The sequence below is a fragment of the Rosa rugosa genome, chromosome 2 (genome assembly GCF_958449725.1).
Source record: "Rosa rugosa chromosome 2, drRosRugo1.1, whole genome shotgun sequence".
NCBI classification, from domain to species: Eukaryota; Viridiplantae; Streptophyta; class Magnoliopsida; order Rosales; family Rosaceae; genus Rosa; species Rosa rugosa.
Window position 1 is genome coordinate 40,896,101 of NC_084821.1, and position 23,446 is coordinate 40,919,546.

At 40.6% G+C, this 23,446-nt stretch overlaps 1 protein-coding gene and 1 long non-coding RNA gene across 2 annotated transcripts; both read right to left on the reverse strand.

Moving 5' to 3' along the window:
• Nucleotides 1–4,575: 4,575 nt before the first annotated feature.
• On the reverse strand, nucleotides 4,576–7,488 carry LOC133730752 (receptor-like protein 6). The gene has a single exon (XM_062158284.1). It carries the CDS (start codon nucleotides 7,486–7,488, stop codon nucleotides 4,576–4,578), a length of 2,913 nt encoding a protein of 970 aa, XP_062014268.1.
• Nucleotides 7,489–16,763: 9,275 nt separating this feature from the next.
• On the reverse strand, nucleotides 16,764–17,701 carry LOC133734444 (uncharacterized). Its single transcript, XR_009858294.1, has 3 exons — nucleotides 17,628–17,701; nucleotides 17,472–17,543; nucleotides 16,764–17,343 (listed from the first exon to the last, which is right to left on the reverse strand). It is a non-coding gene; the product is annotated as an uncharacterized LOC133734444 (long non-coding RNA).
• Between the last annotated feature and the right edge of the window lie 5,745 nt (nucleotides 17,702–23,446).

The window sequence follows — 23,446 nt, forward strand, 5'->3', positions numbered from 1 at the left end:
AACCCTTTACTGTCCGCACCGATTGTGCTAGAGTAAAGAATTTCAAAAATTTTAAACTTGATAAAGCTGCTGACAGAGGAAGATTAGCTAACTGGCAATTATTTCTTAACCAATATGATTATGTTGTTGAATTAATTGCAGCAAACAAGAATTATCTTCCAGGCGCCTTAACAAGGGAATTAGCCATGTTCAGTCAAAGAGATGACGACGAAGGTCGCAATCCTAGAAGCAGAAGATCTGGGAAAGAACCTGAACCAGCTGAGGAATCTAAAGAAAAAATCCTCAAAAGATTCCTGCTAAGTTCAAAAGACTTAGCTACAACTGACCAATCCCAGGGTAAAGGATTGGCTAGCCCGTCTCAAACGGCAGACGGTAAAGGCTCATCAAGACCGTTGACGGCTGTTGCTTTGCCGAAAAGCAAACCTACTCCAACCAGAGTAATAAATGTTTTTAATTACGAACTTCGAACCTTCGATACTCTTGTGTTCAGAACTGGCAGGAGACTAGCTTACCACCAGAAGGCAATTCTGGATAACCTTTTATTTGCCTTTCAGGAAAGAAGCAGTGGTCTGATGTTTCCAGCTCTCTTTGCATTAGCTGAAGAACTTTATGAAAATGCAAGGCCATAGTTCGAAGAACTACAGCAGAGTGCTGTCAAGAAAGAAAAAATTCACTTCCTAGAAGATCTAGAAAGTGCTAGGGTCCCTATCATAGCACTCAAAGAGTCAGATTGGCATGAATTCCATTGTCTGATAGGAAGTCATAATTCTGAAGATCGTATTCCTCCAACCCTCTTCATCATTGCAGGACCCTATGTTGGAAGATACCTGGTAAATGTTCAGAGTGAACATCCTCAAGAACACAAGCTTTGGCTTGTTGAAAACGGTTTTGTCCATAATCTATGGACTAAAACAAATGATGATCTCAAAGGCTTGCCCCCTATCATTGTCAACACAGTCAAAAATATTAGAAAAAATGACTGTACGCTTCGTCTGAAGTTCAGATCCACTCCCCCAAAATGGATCCAGAGGGCAAATGGTAAGGTTGAGTACATTTCTCCATATCACTGTGTGAGAATTATTCAAAGACAATATCTGCAACCTGCCTGTGTTGGATATAATGGCCAACCAAATTCAAGCATCCCGTGGATGAAAGCCATGGCCCTGGAATACATCAAGAAGATCATCTCTGAAGACATCAGCAATACCTTCCTGGCAGCAGGAGAAAAAACGATTATTACTGCTTACGATCATCCTGACGTAGTCAGCAGTGACCTATTTTTATCTCTCACCAAAAAAGAGATAGATTCGACAATGGCATGCATGCAGTGGGTGGAAAAGCTTGAAAATGACAACCACTACAAGATGTATGTTGATACAGATGTCGAAGACAATGCAACAACAGTTAGAATGGCCTAGACAGACAACAACTCCTTTGTCTTTGGCCACCATTCAGAAACATATGAGAATATGTGAAATAGTCACGGGTGAAGAAGAATAGCACCAAATTAGCAACTGTTGTCTTTAAGACTTCTGCTTAAAGCAACCTTTTGCTTTTTCAAAAAGAAAAGTAAAAAACATTTCACCTCTCACCTACCTTGACTTTTGGCTTTTCCCTGTACGACCTCCACCAGCAGGAGCACTCAGAAAAACAGAAGTTCACGGAGTTGTCCTGTACATTTTTAAGTTTTGAATTCTAGTTTGAGTTCCGCTCCCTATATAAGGAGCCTTAGTTTCAGTTGTAAGGCATTCGAAAATTTCCATATCAGTTCTAGATTCAAAAATTGAGCAGAAGAGTCTTCTCTCAAATAGTATAGCAGTGTGCTTCCTTTCCAGTTTAGAAGTGTGAAGTAAGTGCCTTTGGTACAAGTAAGTATCTGTTTTCATTCTTATGGATAGCTAGACAGTCTTTAGCTGTTTACCTGAGAATGAGGCTCTGAATGTTTAACAATGTATGTATATTTGAATAAATAAATTCATATGGTTGCTCACCCACTTCGTCAAAAAATTTTTTTTCCTTAAATATGTTGGTCATTTGATCATTCCGATCTGTATTATTATGTTTTCACTAAGATGCATGCATCTTGTAGAAATCCAAGGTTCTAATTGTATTATCACTTGAGAAAATTAGTTTTAAAACCAAAAATTAGGACAAGCAGCAGTGATTCCGCCTGTTAAAGTAACCGTTAGGTGAAAAACTTAGGCATGTTGAAGGCTAGTCTTGTTTTTGTTTTTGTCGTTTAAAACAAAGTTTTTTCAAAATACTACTGTTACAACCACGGGTCAACAGAGGATACAAAAGGCATTTCTAAAAGGACTTATCCTTATTAGTCATTCCCTAAAAGTAATAGTGTAATACAAGAGTGTTGGGCAGTTGGGCAAAATACAGTGGCTTTTCAGGTATACGGGAAAAGACCCTTACATAAAATCAAAACATTTAATGCGAGAATTTACTTCGTTACTTTCTTCTTATGTTTGGAGAGAATGTAAAAGAGTCGCGCGTAAAGTTGCAAAACAAGAGACACCGTTTTATTGTATCAGGGAATGTGAACTTGACTATGTGGTTAATCTAATGTAAATAGGGCAATACGTGTGCCTAATTTGGCCGTGCAAGAGGATGCTTTCTCACCCTATTGTACGTGCCGGTCCAATTCAATAAATTGCTGTGAAATGAAAATTGGACAAAAATCAAAATGTTGGAATAGATGACAAATTCGACTCTTTTCCGACTAGACTAGCACGAGTAAAAAACAGAAAGCAAAGAGCAAACCGCCAACTCCAACAGCCAAACATGTTTATGAACAAACAACGATCCTAACAAGTATCCCACACCCACTTCTCTATCTCTCCACCCTTTCCCTTCAACTATGACCCTCTTCTTTCCATTCTCTTCATCTTCAATTCCTCCCACAACCTTAGTCTCCCATCCCATCCACACTTGAGCATCCAATTCTGATATTCCAAAAAAGAAAAAAAGAACAAAAATTCATTCATTTGATTCTTTGGCTTTGATTAGTTCTTGGGAGCTGAACTCTGCGTTCTGGGTCGTTCAACTTCTGGTTTTGGGTGCTATCAATTCTAAGCCCTCCCAGATTCATTTCTGGTTCGAAATCATTGAGTTTCTTGTATTACCATAAGCAGAAGAATTTCCCCAACAAGGTTTTGGTGCAAAATAATCGGTACCCATTTCGATTGGTGTCGAATTGCATTGGCAATAGCGATTTTCGGAGGTTCTTAGGTCCAAGATGCGAGGGAGTTGACTTGTTTGCTAATAGAGCTCGTTTGAGAGCGGTAGGTAAAGATAGTGAGAGTTCTAGTGGTACAAATGCTGTTTCGGGTTTGGGTTTTGATTTTGTTAGGGTAATGGTGAAGTGTGGAGTTGTTTTGGCAGCTATGGTTTGTGGGGTTTTGGTGTATGGGTCTAGGAGAGCTTTTGCTGTGGAGGGTGTGGTCAATGCAAGCTATGGGATTGTTGACAAATGCATATTGATGTTTAGAAACGCTTGGCCGAAGACGCTGCTGGTTCTTCAGGTTTTTAAAGAGCAGGGTTTGATTTTGGCGGCTCTTTTGGGTCTCTCGGCTTTTTTCTCTATGGCAGAGACTTCGATTACCACGCTATGGCCTTGGAAGTTGGAAGGTATGAACTTCATGTGTTTTGGCCTTCTGGGTGCCTATATCTAGACATAGTTCTGTGTTTGAAGTGTATCCTATTAATTAGTGATTGATAGACTGCACTAGAATCTTGGAAGAACGTGAATGATCTAAACCATTAAAATTTTGAAAGAATGTGAGTGACTAACCTATTAGAATCTTCAGTTGGCACATTATACCTCGGAATGTATGAGCTTTATAGGTTTTGGCCTTCTGGGTGCCTATATCTAAATATTGTGTTGTCTTTGAAATGTATCATTATCCAGTGAATTTACACACATTAGTGTGGAGATAACGGAAAATTTACTCTAGTGTGGAGATGCATTATAACGAATAGCGTAGCTCTCCTATTATGTTGCCGCACATGAATATACATGACGGCATTTCATTTCATCCTGCCAATAGGAGGTTGTGTCCACTATGAAGAACGAAACCCATACTCTTCGATAGCTTCTTTAACTACTAAGAAAAATTACTATCAAGATAACAATAACTAATACTCATATGCTATATATATTCTGTTATTAGAAAACCAGTGCAAATTTATTTTTTTCTTACAAAAGAAGGTTTTTGTTTTTATTTAATAGAGGATTAGGTGATATTATTCTCTTGTTAGTGGTTATGGCGCAAGGCGTCAACTTTCTGTAATAGAAAGAGGACCACTACCCAGAATCTCACTACCCGTCCCTCCATTCTTTTATTTGTTGAAACTTAAAAGTAGAAAGATAAAATACAAGTCGGGAGAGGGGGACATCGACCAAAACCCCTCCCTAAAAAGTGAAACAAAATGCAACTCTAAAATAAGAAAAAACTAATAAAAGAAACAAACATAGCAGCAGGGGCTAGAATATGATATGTGGGCGAACTTATTGAACTGCAAGCATTAGAACGCCTTTGTAGTAAGTAGTAACCAAGGAAAAGACCATCACCACTTTCGAGTTCCAACACGGGCCAAGAAGGCCCTTTTCACCATTCTGCTTCTTATTTCTCTTCCCATGACCCTTACCCGCCGATCAACTTTCCCAATGGAAAGAACAATATATCCCACAGAGAATCCAATTACCATTCCACATCCATAACCCATCCATACTATTTTCCAATCAAATCCATTCAAATCATCATCTTGCTGATCAAACGGTGGTGGTTGAGGTGCTTCGTCGTTGATACATGTTTTAGACAGTGGATATCCACACAACCCCGAATTTCCACTGTATGAATCATTTTCAAATGTATCAAACTGATTGCCATGAGGTATTGGTCCAACCAACTGGTTTCCTGATAGGTTTAACTTAGCAAGCGACGTCAAATCGGCTAGCTGCCTTGGAATCTCACCGGAAAGCATGTTTGAGGAGATGTCCAGCCATTCAAGATTGGTCAAGGTACCGAAGGCGGATGGAATTGGACCTCTAAGCTTGTTACTAGAGAAGTTAAGCCCCTTCAATGATTTGAGCTCGCTGATCACCCCCGGAATCTCTCCTCTGAAAACATTGTTTGAAAAATCAATGGTTGTGAACATCGTTTGTATTTTGACCAGCTCAAGATACAAGCCTTTCATTGCCAGTGTGACTCTGTCTTGGTAATCGTATTCTCCCATGTACTTCAGTTCATCATCTTGCACGTTTTTCATTGCCACCAATTTCTGAAAGTACTTTGCTGGCAGAGGGCCACCAAACTGATTCAGGGAGAGGTCAATGATTCTCAATTTTCGGAAGGGAAATCTTGTTTCTGGACTGCCAATTGGACCATAGAGCATGTTGGATCTCAAGATGAGAACCTGTAACTCCGGAAGAGACTCCAACCAATTCGGGAAAGTACCGTTTAGCTTGTTGCGTCCCAAGTCTAGAACTTCCATCTTTCTGCAATTGATTAGAGAATGCGGCAGAGTCCCTTCCAACTGATTTCCATGAAGGTCAAGATTCCTCAAGATGTTTCCCTTGGGGAATGTTGAAGGGATCCTGCCACGAAATTGATTCATGTGCAAATCCAAAACTGAGAGATCTTGACTGAAATTCCCTATACATTGAGGAATCCTGCCACTCAAGCTATTGTTAGATAAATCAATTACTGAGACAGAAGTCAGGTTGCAAATGGTGGATGGCAATGCTCCAGTCAATTGATTGTTCGACATCAAAAAGATGTGTGTTGAAGGTGATGGAATAGGAACTTTTCCTTTCAACAAATTGGAGCTAAGGTCAACAACTTCTATGTTCTTCCACAGAAATTGTTCTATAGTACCCGTCAAGAAATTGTGAGAAAGATTAAAGTGTGACAATGAATTTCTCCCCACGTCCAACACCCATGTTGGAACATTGCCTTGAATCTGGTTGTCGGAAAGATCTAGGTATTCTAATTGGGTTGAGGTTCTCAGGAAGTACGGAAACTGAATTATTTTGCAACCAGACATGTACAGCATTGAAAGTTTAGGCCATGTATAATTACTGAAGTTCTGAAAACTCACCATTAGATGATTATAGGAAAGAACAAGATCGGTGAGACTTTGGAGATTTTGAAACTTTTCAAACTTCACAACGCCAGTGAATTCGTTGTTGCCGAGCCACAAAGATTCCAAAGACGGCAAAGAATATACCCAAGATGGTATTGTTCCGCTGAGCGAGTTGTTATACAAAAGGAGTACGGACAAACCCATAGGAATAGAACCACCAACAAGTTGTTTCTTTGAAGAATCATGCAAAGTCGAAGATGCTTTTGTGGAATTACCATGAATTTCTGGAAGTTCACCCACAAACATGTTGCTTGAAAGATCCAAGTGCATGAGTTGCTCAAGGTTTAAAAGCGACCATGGTATCTGGCCACCAAAACTATTATCAGAGAGATCCAAATACATGAGTTGTGTGAGGTTACCAGACAATTCAAGATGCGAGCGCGATCCTGCGAAATTGCAATCCCAAAGAGACAAAGCCCTCAAAGATTTCAAACTGCTTGTCAAGAAATGCAGAGCTATTGAGATTTTAGTGGAAGAGAGATTCAAGGAGTTCAGTGGACTACTCCAATTAGATTTGGGGGTATATCCTGTGAGATCGGTGTTTCCAATTAAATCAAGTTCTTCAAGGTTGGGTAGGTGGAATACAGTCTCTGGGAACTTACCACGCAAGTGGCAAAATTGGAGCGAAAGTGAAGTCAAAGAAGAAGACAAATTCAGGAAGGAATCAGGTACAACTGAAGACATGTCGACAGAATTGAGAGAAAGCACTCTAAGTCTGGTGAAGTTCTGAGCAATTCCTTTCATGGTAAGCGTGTCTATTAATGTTGTTTCTTCAGATGAGGGCTCATCAGGCACTAATCCAGAAGAGAGCTTAAGTGAAACTAGTTTGGAAAGCTGGGAGATTTCGGGAGGGATTTTACCAGTGAAGTTGGAATAATCGAGGTGGAGGTGTGTCATACTTAGAAATCCACCAAACTTGGAAGAAATGGAAGAACCCATGAAATCATTGAAAGATAGGTCTAGCATCTTGAGATGGCCAAGAGAGAATAAGCTGCTGTTGGAGTGGAGTATTCCTTGAATCCCACCAAAACTGAGGTTGAGGCCGCTCACGTAACCGGTGACGCTTTCACATGTGACACCACTCCATCTGCAACAGTCTTCATCTTTTGCCCATGAGTACTCTGTCTTACTATTTGAGACACCATCCAAAAGATCATACTTAGAGTGATCAACATAAAATGAGTTCTTGAACTGAAGTAAAGCAGAACTCTCATCAGAATTACACACATGCCTTGAAGAAGAAGGAGAGGAAGAGTTAGAAGATGATAATGAACAGTTCAATTGAGAAGTAAAGAGGAAGAAGAGGAGACAGAGCCATGAGAACCACCAAACCATCTTTTCTTTAGAGATTGAATGCACGTCTAATAACACCCAGACTTCTGTGTGCGCAAGTTAACTTACGCACGCACTGACTGACTAAAACGTCTGTGGGAGGTTTGAAGGAAATCAGACCCAAAGCATTGAGCACTACTGATAATTAATATATAATGAAAACAAGGATGCAAATCATGCAATTATTTCACACAATTATTCAAAAGTACTAAATGTCAAAAGAAGGGGGAGGTATTTTCAAAAAGAAAAAGAAGTAATTAATTGCACTAAGGCCTTGTTTGTTTCCCGGAAAATGGGCATTGGGAAAGGAAAGTGTGGGACAGCCATTGGAAGGGAAACACTTTCCCAAATGAAGGGAAAAAGTGGAGGAATCCATTCCCTCCCCCCCCCCCTCCGGATTCACTTTCCCATGGGAAAGGAAATTGATTCCTTTCCTTTCCCACCAACCAAACATAGCCTAAGGGTATTTTCAAAACCCAGTCTCACACGGATTAATAATTTATTATTAAAAAGAATCCTATTGATGCGATGGAAGGCAAAAGTTACAGAAGTGAGTGGGATCTACCAATTTTTCTCACACATACGAGTTTTATGGCGTGCTAATAGCATTAGCAACGCTCGTATTGGACACAAACAAAAATATTCGTCTGTGTACCATTGTGTACTATGTGAATTAGTGATTTCACACGAACCTAAGTCAGTGAATGTTTCAGTTGCAGTGAGTGTGGATGGAATTTATTATTTACCTCAAATGTTCACTTCATCAAGTATTTATAGGCTAGTTTGAGTGCATATCTCGACTAGTGTGCGTAGTGGTGCGTAAAGCCAGCAAGTCATGCATTAGACGCCACTCTTAGAACAACTTGGGGGAGTGCTTCCCGCTTGCTACAATTCAGCTGAGCTGACTAATTCCACTAACTGGTTATGTCTAATCCAAATCCACCTAAAGAGGATTTCACCTCGAAGGGATATGACCTTCTCAAAGCTCCTTAAATAGATTGGACTGTCCCTCTTTTGAGTTGAGAAGTAAATAGGAAGAAGAGGAGACAAAGCCATGAGAACCACCGAACCATCTTTTCTTTAGAGATTGAATGCATGTCTAATAACACCCAGACTTCCGTGTGCTTAAGTTTTACGCACGCACTGACTGACTAACGTCTGTGGGAGGTTTGAAGGAAATCAGACCCAGAGCATTGAGCACTACTACAATGCTCTGGGTCTGATAATTAATATATAATGAAAACGAGGATGCAATTATTCCACACAATTATTTCACACAATTATTCAAAAGTACTAAATGTCAAAAGAAGGGGGAGGTATTTTCAAAAAGAAAAAGAAGTAATCAATTGCAGACAGGGTATTTTCACTACCCAGTCTCACACGGATTAATAATTTATTATTAAAAAGAATCCTATTGATGCGATGGAAGGCAGGAGTTAGAGAAGTGAGTGGGATCTACCAATTTTTCTCACACACACGAGTTTTATGGAGTGCTAATAGCATTAGCAACGCTCGTATTGCTCGTATTGCACACAAACAAAAATATTCGTCTGTGTACCATTGTGTGCTATGTGAATTAGTGATTTCACACGAACCTAAGTCAGTGAATGTTTCAGTTGCAATGAGTGTGGATGGAATTTATTGTTTACCTCAAATGTTCACTTTATCAAGTATTTATAGGCAAGTTTGAGTGGATATCTCGACTAGTGTGCGTAGTGGTGCGTAAAGCCAGCAAGTCATGCATTAGACGCCACTCTTAGAACAACTTGGCGGAGTGCTTCCCGCTTGCTACAAATTCAGCTGAGCTGACTGATTACACTAACTGGTTCTGTCTAATCCAAATCCACGTAAAGAGGATTTCACCTCGAAGGGATATGACCTTCTCAAAGCTCCTTAAATAGATTGAACTGTCCCTCTTTTGAGTTTTGACCCGTCTTTTGACTACAACATGATTTCATCTCACCTATATCCGCTTTAAGAGATTTCACCTTACTTAAATTCGCCTTGACGGGATTTCAACTCAACTCACTTGGATCCACCTTGAGGGGATTTCACCTCACTTAGTTTTACCTTGAGGGAATTTTACCTTGAGGAATTTTTCTCAAACAGATTGAGTTGTCTTTCTATCAAGCCATTTCGTGACTAAAACCGTTCTTAAATATTTTTTTTTTCATCCCCACAACTAGTGACCTCAATAGTGTTAAGGTGTAAAATAGTTTGTCAAAATTTCTCTAGTTACAATGGATGTGCTAATTATAATTTGATATACGTATGTGATCCACCATAAACATAACTGAAATATTTTAATTTTTTGGTCTCATATTTCTAAAGTCCATAAGACCCAAACATTAAAAATAAAAATAAAAATTGGCATGAAATTTTCATCTGCCAAATTTGGTAGAATCGACTCGATCTATCAAAAACAAGTAGACATGAATTACGTGGGGTAAAACTATTTTTATTTACTTTTTATGTCATCTAGACTCCACTTCACATCTGTCATAAGGGTTGGAATTGCTTTAAGGATTGAACTTGTTTTTGGTGACTCAGCCAGCCTTTGGTTCCATTGGCTTCATTGAACAAATAAGAACAATTTAACTTTTTGTGAGATTTTCAATCTTATAAGGTTTTACATCATATTGACTACACAGTGAGTCAGTGACTATCCCTTATGAATGAAAAAGAAGAAACTTTGGCTTCAAATGGGCAACTAACATGATCATAACAAGGGACACTAGTTGCCATTTTCTTTCATATCATGCTCATATATGCCTTGTAGTTGTAGTGTTCATGCCATTAAGTGGACTGCGAGTGTAAGCTGGTATGATAAACTTCTTAGTTGATTGTTTAACCATATGCCTTTCAATGTAATTAGGGCCAGCCTAGGCCTAGGGCCTCAAAAAAAATAAAATTATGTTGCCCAGCTACCAAAAAAACAAAAAAACAGAAGACTCAAAGACAAACTGTTATCTTTCTCGATCAATTCAACTACTTTTTCTCAATTCACCACCAAAAGACTAGAAAAAGATTTTGAATCAAGAGAAGTCGGTGATATTTCGTCTGCAATTGACCTTCACATAATCACATGTATAATTTCATATGTAATTCCAGTTAGTATAGTTAAAACTTTTATAGCTCTGGTCTGGACTTTGACTCATGTTGTGAAATTTGGAGATTACATTAATGATATGTTTACTTATCTGGAATGAGAATGGAAATAAAGGGAATGATTACGGTGTATGAGTTTTCCTGCATTTTTTTTTTTTTTTTGAGTAATGCCACGGGGGCGAAGTAATATAATCATCACAAGCCAGAATAGGCCGTTACATACCCTTCCGCTGTCATTTAAGGACATAGACAGACAAGAAGCTAGTGGTAGTCCCACAAGTGGTACGTACATATAGTCCTACTCATTATACATTGGGCTAAATACTGGTTACTACCTCATATTTTAGGTTCAAAATCAATTCAGTCCCTGTACTTCTAATTTCATCAAAAACACCCCTGAACTATTATTTATCATCAAATAGATCATTCCGTCCGAAGTCTGTGAATTGGTGGGGTTAACTCGCTGACGTGGCATGCAAACTCAGCTACAATGGGGCCCACATGCAAGGAAAATCCCCAATTTAGCCATGACTCACTCTCTCTCTCTTCTCTCTCTCTCTCTCTCCCCCCCCCCCCCCGTGATTTCAGCCAAAACACCATTACGGTGGTTTCCCCATAAACGCAATCCCAGATAAAAAAAAATTGGGAAAGCTAAATCTCTGAGTCTCTTCATTCGAGATCGTTGCCAGGTATGGCTGGGTTTGGTTTTGTGGGTTGTTCAGTATTACTTACATGTAATGAAGGCAAGTGTTTTCGGCCTAAACACAGTTCCACCCTATTTCGCAAACCCACAATCACACCAAAACAACCGCTTGATAATGATTACAATTCAATCAATTGCAAATTTGCAATACTTACATTATTATTAGACTTGGACGAAGACAAGCCGCCTTGCTGCTGGTCGAAGAAACAGAGGAAAAATCGCACCCTCCACTCATTCCAAGCGGCAAATTATATTAAAAATAAAAACCCAACTTCCTGGTCATCACTCATCCCTGTCCGTCGTCATATATTACTTCTACTCAGTTCTATCACAGCTACTCCGATCAGCAATCTGAAAAAAAAAAAAAAATTAAACCCCTTTCAGATTTTTCTTTATTTTAATCAATACCCTTTGATCATCCTCAAAAAAAAAAATCAATACCCTTTGATCTTTACTGTTTATTATCTTTTTCAATAGTGGTATGCTCCATAAAATTGCAGATGATTAAGATCAATTTCACGTATACTAATTTAATCAAATGTGATCTCAAAAAATAGTGCAAAATAATTGATCCCAGCTTTATGGTTGTCATCCATTTAATTGTCGAACAGAATAATTGAGGGAGGACTTGGTTGATCTGTACTATATATTCAGGATTTTAAGTTCTTTTCAGGTCAAAGCCAATTTATACTCTCTCTCTTTCTCATCCATTTATATTGTTCCATCTTTCCTTTTGCACCATGATCTGCTCTGTGAAACAACCCCGGCCATCACAAATGGCTGTGATATTTTTTTCCGGTCAAAAACTCGGCCGTCGGTGCATGTATCTTTGCATTTGCCCTCTCTGTCTCTGCCTTTAAAGAACTTTCAAAAGTCAGTGCTTTCGGTACAAAAGTCTCTGCATGTCTCTAGCATTGAGAGCTTTGGATCACTCAAGGCGCGAACAAGTTTGATCAAAGTCCAAATCAGCTTCATAATTCAAACCCAGCAACGACCTCGAAGAGAGTTAAATTTTTTTGGGACTCCCCCTAAACAGAAACCACCGTAATGGGTTTTGGGATTTTGGGTGAAATAGGTTGAAGAGAGAGTCAAGGCTAATTTGGGGATTTTATTTGTATGTGGGTCCCACAGGAGCTGAGTTGGCATGCCACATCAGCGAGTTAACTCCTCCAATTCACGGACCACTGACGGAATGATCTATTTGATGATAAATAATAGTTCAGGGGTGTTTTTGATGAAATCAGAAGTACAGGGACTGAATTGATTTTGAACATAAAGTATGAGGTAGTAACCAGTATTTAGCCCTTATACATTCAATACGTAAAACTAGCGAATATCCTCCTTCGGTACTACTCCAGAGACGCTAGAGAGACATTGGTGCACATAAATGCTTAGCTTCCTAATACAAGGAAATTATTGTAAATAGATAAACTAAAAACATAGGGATGGGCCTAGGGCAAAAACCCTAGCCCAAATAGAAAGCTAGAAAGCCCAATAGGGATATTCAGCCACGGCCCAACAGTGAAGCCCAGCCCATCATCACTCCACAGCGCAGAGCCTTCGAGCTCCACGACTCCATCGCCGCGCCGCCGCGAAAAAACAGCCTAACTTCCTCGCCCTCGACGCCCTCGCCGCCCGACGCGAAACGCCACCTGACTTCCTCGCCCCCGACGCCATCGCTGCCAGACGCCATCACCTCCGTTCACACGTCCAGCCCAGAAACGAGGACGATCTGCACCATCATTCGAATCCACCGGAACCCGGCACAGACCGCACAATCGCCGTTGTCTGGAGCAAAAAACCAAGCCGTTGCCGTTAGGAGAGAAACCCAGCCGCCTCCTCGTCATGAGCCTCCAGCCCCAAGCTGCCTCGATCCGAAGAGGTATAGCTACCACCATCAAAACCACACGCAAAGATCCCATAGAGCTTAGACCATGTGTCGCCCGTCCGGCAGCATCCCCACGACGTCAGAGAGACGCCGGAGAGCCACCGGACGAGGGTTGGAGATGCCTTTGCCGCCGCAAGCCTTAGGGTTTCTCGAGAGAGAGAAAAGTTGAAAAACTTTGGTGCTGAGTTTTCCTGCATCTACTAACATATATAGGTATTGAAATGGGTGTGAGTCTCACCTCATTATCAGGAATCGATTATTGAATAACCCAGAATTTAATAACTAAGGGGGTATGGGTTTAGTAATGATAGCTTTAAGAATGCATTTTTTTACCCAAAGTATCCTTACATATTTTCAATAGCCTCAAATTACCCATAACCCTATAAATATATATATACTCTCTCATAAACATTTATTTTTGTAGGGTATTTTAATAATCGAATTAGTTTTAATTCCGATTCGTGATCAGTAGTAAACAACATCAATTGTAATAAGTTGTATTCCTATTTTAATTCCATATGGTAAGTATACTACTTAATGGAAATGAAATGTTCTCATACCGATTTCTTCTTTCTCCCATTCCAATTGTCTCTGATTCATGATTTTTGCCATTCCATATAAGTAAACGTGTCATAAGCTTTTGGTGGTTGTTCCTTCATAGTAACCATCCTTGATTCCTTGCATTTCTTTTAATTGAAGAAAAGTTTGTGCCTTTAAACTTCAAAAGAAAGCATGTAATGATGTAAATTGCCGTTCATATTGGTTAGCTTGATTAGAAATTTTTGTTCTTTCAAATGATTGATAAGAGGGGTCATGGTTAAGTTGGTTAGTTCAATTGATTGTTTGATAGTTCTCCTATTTTAGGACAATAGGGCATAGAACATCTTGTTTGATATTTTAGACAGTAAAATGGCCGTAGTGTATGGTTGAAGAGAGAAGACCAGAACACGATTTTGAATCAAGAGGCTTGCTGAATCAGGAGCCTGGTAATTTTATTCGCCTTGGGCCTCTAAATTTATAGGGCTGACCCTGAATGAAATAGGGATTTAATTCATAAGGTGTTCAAGTAAATCCAGAATATGTGTCTGGCCCAAACTCTAGGTTACTTGACCTAGTTGTAATAGGGTTTTGAATTAGAGATATTCTTGGACATATTCATAGATATCCGATTAATTGTACGATTATCTTTCCTTGTACATCTCTGATTCTATGTCTTGTAATCCTCTATATAAAGAGGCCCCTACTATCAATGAAAGCACGGCTCTATTCTCTCCCAATTTCAGTTTTCCTTAAACACGTTATCAGCACGACGTTCTAACCCTAAAACCTAATAGCCAAAACCCTAAATCCGAATACAAAACCTTGAAAACCTTTCGGCCCCCGCCGCACACCTTGAAGACCTCCACCCAGGAGTCCAGAACTGGCGGCAGAACAACCAGAACCGGCCGGAAACCTACCAAACCGGCCACCGGAAGCTACAAACAACCGGCAGCAAATATTCCACTGGTTCACCAGCTTACGGATCTCCGATTGCTACCAAAATTTTTCAGCAGCAGCACTTTGATTCTAGTATTTCGGAACAGGAAGAAAAACCCTGAAAACCAGCCTAAAAGCCACTGAACCGGCCGACTGAACATTCTGCAGAAAAACTGGCAGAAAGAAGAAGAAAAAAAAAAGAGGGAGCCCAAGCCGCAAGCCCAGAGTGCAGCACCTGGCCCACTGACATCAGACCACTGCCCACTGACGTCAGCATGCCAGCTCACCCAAAGCCACGTCATCTTCGGCACTACCACGTCAGCTCCGTAGCGCCGCCACGTCAGGTCCAGCACTACCACGTTAGCTCCGGTATTGCCACATCACCGCCGGCCACCGTCGGTGACTTATCCGGCCACTTTTCGGCGACTTTTCCGGCTACTTTCTAGCCACTTTTCCAACCAAAATTATGGCAACTTTTTCCGGCCACCTATTTCGAGGCATTTTTTTACTAAAAGTTCCCGTTTTTGAAGTTTTTTATTCTCTTCTGTTCTTTTTCTCGGGGACTTGCAAACTCCCTTCTTATACCCCCCTTTCTTCATCATATGGGAGACCTAATTAAGCCGAACTGTGGGGGTTCATGCTCACTCCAAGCTTGGAGATTGTTGAGATCTCCAAACTAAGAGTTTGTACAGAATTTATGATCGACCACTTACGTCATTGTTTCGATCTAATCCAATACCTCTTGGAATTCCTAATTTCTTGGAAGCGACTACGCTCAGAAATTTTATATGTTTTCGTGGTAGCCTTTTACGCTCCGAAACTAACCCTAATTTCTTGTTCTCTTTCAAGATGAGTAACCTGAACAAACTAGACCTCGCTCCATTGGGAACAACTGGCTTTGGATATCACAGGTGGGTTCGTGATGTCCGCCAGCATCTCAAGGCCGATGGAATCTTGAATATGATTCTCAAGCCTAGCCAGGACGTGTTAATTGTTGAGCAAGCTCAAGCTTTGGAAGCAAATAGAGTAGCCTTAAAGGCAAATAAGGCGAAAGCCATCATCCTAATGACTCGTCATATGGATGATTTGCTCCAGTTTGAGTATATGAATGAAGAAGACCCCACAAGGTTATGGGTCTCACTCGAAGAAAGATTTGGCAACTTCCGTGACTCCATGCTTCCTGACCTAGAAGTGAGATGGCATAGCCTCCGCTTTTGTGATTTCAAGTCAGTTCTTGACTACAACTCGGAAGCACTTCACATTAAATCATTAATGGAATTATGTGGTAAAGAGATCACAGATGTGATGTTGACTGAGAAGACTCTCTCTACCTTCCCCGTCTATGCATTGATGGTTGCTAAAAACTATCAAATCGATGTTACTGCAGGACGGATCACAAGGTTTCATGAGCTCATTGGAGCTATGAATGTCACTGAAAATCATGACAACGTCCTTGTGAAGAACTATAATTCAAGACCAGTGGGAACAAAGTATATTCCAGAGTCCAATTATAGTCGCGCCCCTAAGGAAGGGAGCCAAGAGCGAAACCCTAAATCTAGGGACAATTCTGGAAATTTTGGTCCATATTCTCTCTCTAATGAGGAAGGTAATCGCCAAAATAGGCGGACACGGAACCAAAGAGGTCAACGTGGAAAGACAGAGGGAGGCAACCCCTCTGGCCATGTTGGTGGCACCACCAACACTAAGAGCCATCCAAATGACGCTTTCAAAGTGCCTCAATTAATTAATGGAGTCTGAGCACAGAGATGAATGTTCCCGATGTGGAGTGTCTGGTCATTGGGCACACATTTGTAGAGTTCATGAAGAAATTGTCACCGCCTACAAAGCATATTGTGAAGCAAGAGAAGCTCACTATGTGGAACAAGAAGATCAAGAAGATAATCTAGAGTGAAGGCTAGGGTTGAAGACTTCAAATCTGGCTGGGATCAATAGATCACCAATTCTGTTTAAGTCTTTATTTTTTCAAGATATGTAATAGGCAATTGCCATATATTGTAGTAAATGCCAATGGTTTAATTTTTCTTCACATAGGCTCACAATGGCGGATCCAGGATTGAAACATTGGACGGGCTGGATTTCTTAAACAAAAAAAAAAATTATATATATATGGAGAATCTCGATGGTCCGAGAGAATTTTATTAATTTTAAAAGAAGGTGCACCTAGTCAGAGGGGGACGTAGTGAGCCTTACCCCTCAAATGCATATCTATACAAAACTAAAAAACAAAATCAACAACAAAATAAACGTGCAATGCAATACAAGAACCTAAACTAACTAAATCTAACTCTACGAGTTCCACATGCTTCAAACTCTTTGATCACCGATTCATTGTTAATAGATTCAGCATATTCCTTCTCAATGTGAAGGACCATACAATCACCAAGAAACTCTAACACCTATACATTAAGACATTAACTTTGAATTAATTACTTTTCGTAATAACTAATTTAACAAAAACAAAAAACCACAATATAAGCCACAATTTTATATGCACTGATGCACAATGAAAAGAAACCTCAGAAAGCAGTAGACTCAAGCTTTTGCCATTCACTTAATCGGTTAATCCCTTTGTGTTCCAGACTTCCAGTTCGTAGTTCCAATTCATAGAATCATAGTGCCATACTGCCATTCACAATTAAACAAACAAACAGAAAGAAGCCTCCTGTTTGAAGTACAAAGTTGATTAGCCCACATCAATTAAACATTTATACCCACATCAAATCATCAATTAAACAATAAATTGCAGATTTGCAGAACAAGGAGATGGAGAGAATGCTGCATGCTGCATACCAGATTTCCAGAGCAAGAGAATTTGACCAAGGTTTCATTCTTCAATCCACGAAATCTTCAATCCAATACAACCTACGAAATTGAATTTCACATCAATCCTTAACCCTATAAATTGCCCCAAATTGGATTGATTCAATTAGACAAAATTGAACTTACATTGAATTCATTGCCCCAAATTGAAGAGGGAGAGTAAGAGAAGTGGAGAAGGGCAGAGCTGGAGTCAGGAAGAGAGGAGAGACGAACTGGAGATCGAATAAGGGTAGAGCTAGAGTTTAGAGGAGGAGGAGGAGAGACCGGAGACGAACTGGAGAAGGGCAAAGCTGGAGTCGGGAGGAGGAGGAGAGACGAACTGGAGATCGAATAAGGGCAGAGCTGGAGTTTAGAGGAGGAGGAGGACTGAAGGAGAGACCGGAGACAAACTGGAGATCGAATAAGGGCGTGGTCGACAAGTCGAGTGAATTGGAGTCGGGAGTGGCCGAGTGAGTTTAGGGCGTCGGGCGGGCTAGTGGGCTTGAATGATGGATAATACCCAATTAAAAAAAGAAAAGAAAAAAGTATACATCTATTTTTTTTTTTAGGCCCAAAAATCTCGGACGGGCTGGAGCCCGCCCCAGTTACTACTTGGATCCACCAGTGTAGGCTCATCCAAAATGAGTATGATGTCTAGGAAGGTTTTGAGATAAGTGGTACTTAAGCAAACTTTGCTCCACCAACATCTCTCTACTCACCTGGTGATATTTATGTTGGAGTTAGCGAAAGAAGTCAAACGACTACCTTTGTTTTGCATTAGCTAGCATTTGGATTAGATTTTCTTAATGGTTAAGAGACAATGATGTACACCGTTGACTTATGAATAAAATTTTGAGTTCTTTTCATTATGACTCCATTTTTATTCTGAGCATATTACTTTGTGACTACGATGGCTGGGCCATCAGTATTAATTCAAGGACATGGAATAGCCCAAGTTCCCATTGCCAAATGACACCTTGATTACTGCCACAGAAACTCTCTACGCTCCTAGGGCAAATCGCCCCTATGAATAGCCAACGGATTCCATGCGAAAACGCATGTAGAGAGCGGAAGTGAATTCCTTTGCAATACCTCTAACGATTGAGAACAAATGAGCATCTTAGAGAAGTTTATGTGTCTCTCTAGTGGACTCTATGTCACTATTCGAGCTATTAAATCCAATGAAGTTATGAGAGAATATCTCTTGGATTTAGACACATATTCACTTTGTCACTATAGGATAGGTTATCCTGGTCATGATACAATGATCCGTCTACTAAAGACTTCACATGGACATCCTTTCTTTGGAACGAAACGAAGCATGAATCATAAGTTGATTCCTGGACTAAGTGTGACTGCTGCCGCTACCTCCGGAGCCGCCGCCGTCCACCACCAGCCTAGGGCTAGCACAGTCATTGTCCATGACGCCATGGATAGCGTACATCGTAGTGATGACGCCCCAGGTGATGTTGCAATCACCAACTTTGCATCAAATAGCGTTTCAGACGCTATGGCCCAACCAAAATCCTCATTGGTTGATTCTACGGCCTCTTGCTCGTTTTACAAAGCCCGTTCCTTAGGGAAATTAGGACAGAGACCGTCCTATGCAAAGGATATGAAAATACTCATTCTGTTCTTACATAGAATTCGAGGGGATTCTGTGGACTGATTCAACCAACTTGCGGACGTTTAAATATTGCATGATGTTGGTTGACACGCAAACACGCTGGTCACGCGTTATGCCATTGTCCACTTGTAATGCTGCTTGCGCTACACTCCTAGCACATATCATATGACAACGGGCTCACTCCCCGGTTCATCCTATTCAGTCAATTGGACTTGACAATGCTAGAGAGTTTGCATCGAAGACTTTCGATGGTTATTGCATTGGGACTGATGTTGGACATCATATTCCCATGAACACACCCAAATGGTCTCGCGGAAACGACTACGATGGTAGTGCAGACATTGGTAATGCACACAATCTCCTTATATCCGCTTGGGGTGATGCAATATCGCATGCAACTATGCTAATTCGTCTACGACCGATGGCCACTCAATCTACCTATGCGTTACATCTAGTGATTGGGTACTAGTATCGTACTTACGCATATTTGAGTGTGTCATTTATGTGTCAATTGCGCCGCCACAGCGCACTACGCTGGGTCCTTACAGACGAATGGGCCACTAAGTTGGATTTGAGACTATAACAATCGTCCGCCACTTAATGCCCTTGCTAGGCGATCTCCTTACCGCTAGATTTGAGGATTGTCACTTTGATGAGACAGTCATCCCGTCGTTAGGGGGAGATAAGAACACAGATGTTCAGCAGGAATGACAGGAATTGTCGTGGTCTGTCCCCACTATGTCTCGTCTCGATCCCCGCTAAAGTGACGAGATCACACATATTTGCTGCAAGGATAGACGTCCCTACGAGAGGATGTAGTGCCACCTTAAACGGAGGTAGGCATGGCTCCAACGCCATAGAGAGTGGCACTCTGGCGTTACAGGCCATGGCTCTAGCTAGGATGCGTGGGAGGCCAGTGGGTTCGAAGGATACTTTGACACAAACCAATCCTTGATCATCAATACTCAAAATCCGTCTCATCAGAAACTTCTGGATTAAGGTTATCGTTGGGGGACGCCTCAATGTCAGAACCTATTAATATAGAGCTCTTTGAAAATTACACTAGTGTACATGAGACATGGGATAGAAACTCCATCATAATTGATGTTGTAGTCGAGCAATTCGTTGAGCATGAGTTTGTTGAGTCTGATGATAATGAACCAAGCTCCGTTGATGAATGAATGCCAACGTAGAGAAATTTGGCCTAAATGGAAATATGTGATCCAAGTTAAGTTGGATTCTCTAAACGAAGAGGAAGGTTTTTGAGCCAGTGATGCCAATACCTCCTAACATAAAACCTATTGACTAATGGGTCTTCGTTAGAAAGCATGATGAGAAAAAGAAATGGTAATTTCGCCTTATGGCGCAAGGCTTCTCACAAAACGCCCTGGAATCGACTACGATGAGATATATTCTCTCGTAATGAATGTCATTGCACTCCACTACCCTGTCAGTTGGGTAGTTTCCAAATAACTGATCATGTAGCTTACGAATGTGGTCACTACGTATCTCTATGGGGATCTAGATACGGAATATACATGAAGGTTCATGGTGGACTTCATTTACCCAAGTCAAGTGGCTCTAGACTACGGAGCGCGTTTGCAATAAAATTAAAACGCTCAATAAAGTGACTACTTGATTGGGAAGGGATATGCCCGCATGTTTCCATAACAAGTTTCGGATTCTATCGCGGTTCATGTTGGACATGATATTCATTAGAAGCCCTTAAAGAGTTAAAGGAAACCGCTGAACACTTAAAATCTGAGTTTGAGATGAAAGATTTTGGGAGAACACAATTATGTCTCGGTTTGGAACTTGAGCATTGTGTTGATAGATGCTTAGGCATTTTGACAAAGTCAAACCTTCAAGCACCCCCATGATAGTCCGTAGTCTTGATCCTGAAAAGGATCATCTTCGTCTGAAGGATGATGACGAAGATGTGCTAGGGCAGAAGTGCCTTACTTGAGTACAATAGGCGCATTATTGTACTTAGCTCAATGCACAAGACCGGACATCTCATTTGCAGTGAACTTGTTAGCTAAGGTATGACTTTGCGCCAACGCGACTCCATTGGATTGGTGTAAAAGATATCTTTCGGTACTTGAGATGTACAATTGATATGGGCTTGTTCTATCCATACAGAGAGATGGTGGATTTAGACCCATCACACACCAGGAACGCCGCCAACACTGGCCTGCGTCCACTATCCCCATCCCAAAACAACATGTGTTTTGGAAGGTTTTGCTGATGCTGGGTATCTCTCTGACCCACACAATGGTCATTCCCAAAATGGTTAAATGTTCACCATGGGTAAAGACTGTGATATCTCGGAGGTCTATAGAACAGACCGTAGTCGCTATATCTTCGAACCATGCAGAGATTATTGCTCTTCACGAAGTGGTTCGTGAATGTATGTGTATCGGATCCATAATTATGCATGTTTGAACAATTGTGGTTTGAAGTCTACCATAGATGAGCCTATGAGCATTTAGGATAATGCTGCTTGTTTTGAACAAATGAAGTAAGGCTACATCAAAAGCGACAACACCAAGCATAATCAGCAACAACAGACTCTTCTCAAGATCAAAGTGAACTAGGTTCGATCTGAGGACAGTATGGCAGACTTGCTCACTAAGTCATTGCCTAAATTCCACTTTCGAGAAACATGTTGGTAGTATCGTTTACGGAAGTTATCCGAACTCCCATGACTGTAGTCATCAGGGGGAGATGCAGACATCAGGGGGAGATGTCTACATGTATAGGCTCAAAACATGAAGGGTGTGTTGTGCTCTTTTTCCCCTTCGACCGAGGTTATTTTTGTCCCACTGGGTTTTTGTTACTTGACAAGGTTTTTAATGAGGCAACGAGAGGAGCACCACGTTTGGGCGACACAAGGGGGAGTGTTCAAGTAAATCCAGAATATGTGTCTGACCCAAACTCTATGTTACTTGACCTAGTTGTAATAGGGTTTTGAATTAGAGATATTCTCGGAGATATTCATAGATTTCCGATTAATTGTACGATTATCTTTCCTTGTACAACTCTGATTCTATGTTTTGTAATCTTCTATATAAGGCGGCCTCTATTATCAATGAAAGCACGACTCTATTCTCTCCCAATTTCAGTTTTCCTTAAACATAAGGTAGATTATAGTTATTTTTTTTAAGGGCTAAATACAAATTACTACCCTGTGGTTTAGGTCCAAAATCAATTCAGTCCCTGAACTTCTAATTTCATCAAAAACACCCCTGCACTTTCAATTTTGATCTAATAGGTCCAATTTGTTAGTTTTCCGACAATTGAGTTATTTAACTTGTTAATGTGGATCATATATGGCCTATGTTTTATGATGCGGTGTCAAGGTGGTCTGCATTGTCAATTTAGGAGTGAGTCCTACTATTAAAAATAAATAGTTTTTCAACAAATAATCCAATTATTTGAAAGAATATTAACGAATTGGACCTATTAGATCAAAATTGAAAGTGCAAGGGTGTTTTTGATGAAATTAGAAGTCCAGGGACTGAATTGATTTTGGACCTAAACCACAGGGTACTAACTAGTATTTAGCCCTTTTTTTTATCCAAAGTTTCCAACATTAATTTTTTTTAAGGATTAAATTTAGTTTACTCCCTCAAACTTTGAGTTGAAAATCAGTTTCATCCCTGATTTTTTTTCTTAATCACGATAGCCCATGTTCTTCCAAATTGCATCAGCCGCGTCCAAATTTCAAATTCCTCTCCAAATGTGACGTTGCATGCTGAGTTGGAGCCGACATGGGTCCCATTTTTCAGCCTTTGGCTCTCAGTTTGGACGAAATGTCTAAACTACCCCTTATTACCCCAATACTCTTTTCCTCATCTCTCTTCCTCTTCTTCTTCTTCTTCTTCTCAACCCAACTTTCCGACCCAATTTCCTTCTTCAAATTCCAATTTCACTCTGAACCCAAACGCTAATTGAAGTCCTAAAACCCCACAACTCCTCTCTTTTCTCTCTCTTCACCTCCACCATGTCTCAGCCCATGTCCTCCTCCGACTCAAATCACAACCATAATGAAACACCATAATTAAAGCAGCTAGCTGATCATAAATTGGTAGCTTCCCAATCGAAAACTGATCATCAAGATGAGCTTATCAAAATCCTCATCCCAGAAATTAAAAATCAAATATTTTCTCCCAATTGAAAACTTTTCACATACCCATGAACTGCCAACTGAGGCGGTGAAGAATCCGAGCCATTGTCGATGTCCACCCAATAGTGTCATCCATCAGAGCCTCCGCGGCGGAGAGAAGGCAACGAGGGAGAATCTGCCGAGGTGAGAAGATTCTTCGGTGAACCTCAA